This window comes from Nicotiana attenuata, unplaced genomic scaffold, assembly GCF_001879085.1.
Source record: "Nicotiana attenuata strain UT unplaced genomic scaffold, NIATTr2, whole genome shotgun sequence".
Classification (NCBI taxonomy): domain Eukaryota; kingdom Viridiplantae; phylum Streptophyta; class Magnoliopsida; order Solanales; family Solanaceae; genus Nicotiana; species Nicotiana attenuata.
The window spans coordinates 5,318-6,184 of NW_017687022.1; the positions used below are offsets into that span (position 1 = coordinate 5,318).

An 867-nucleotide genomic window follows, 5' to 3' on the forward strand; every position below is an offset into this window, starting at 1 on the left:
ATCAATTCCAGCTGATGTTCCCTCTCCAAGCATGGACCATTTCTAGCTATATTCACATCAAGGCAAGGTAGTTCAGCTGCCTTTGTTCCCAGTAACTTCTCAAAGAAACTAGTGAATTCTTTCTCTACCAGTACAGGATCAGTCAACTTCAGCCCATCTTCTTTGTAAATAGTTGATATTCTGTTTTTAGCCTGTCTTGCTTTCAAGTGTCCATGAAAGAATTTTGTATTTGAATCACCTGCTGTGATCCATATTGCCCTTGACTTCTGTCTATACACTTTTTCCTGCACATTTTGCCATTTCTCCAACTGTAGCAGAACTTCTTTTTCTGCTCTTATCAAGGATTCATTGAATAAATCCTTATCTAGCTTCTGTTGGATATCTGATAGTCTTTCCTCCAATTTATTCACCTTGTCACCTACAGAGTTATATGTTTTGTTCGGTTCTTTCACCTTGTTTCCCAGCATTTTCAATTTTCTCCAGATTGAATACATTGTGTATCCATCTACCCTGTGACCCCACACTATCTGCACTGTCTTCTGAAACTCTTTCTCCTGTAGGATTACATTTAGCAATCTGAATGGTTTTGGTAGGTGGTTCCTTGCTGCATCAGTGCATAGAACTATGGGAGAGTGGTCTGAAACCCCATAATTATCATATACTGCCTCAATATATCCATATTGCAGGAACCAAGAGTAGTTCCCTAGTGCCCAGTCAATGTTGCTATATATTCTATCATTAGCCTCTCTCTTATTACACCAAGACCACTGACACCCTTTCTTGTTTAACAGCCCCAACCCTATATCAGTGACACATTCTTGGAAATCAATCACCTCATTCAAATGGACAGGAGCACCATTCAGTCTA

General features: G+C 39.6%; 1 protein-coding gene across 1 annotated transcript; it reads right to left on the reverse strand.

Moving 5' to 3' along the window:
* Positions 1 to 56: 56 nt before the first annotated feature.
* Positions 57 to 799, reverse strand: LOC109222251 (the record flags this gene model as incomplete). Its single annotated transcript, XM_019386622.1, has 1 exon — positions 57 to 799. A coding segment is annotated over one exon (743 nt), but the record flags the coding sequence as incomplete, so codon positions are not given.
* Positions 800 to 867: the final 68 nt, after the last annotated feature.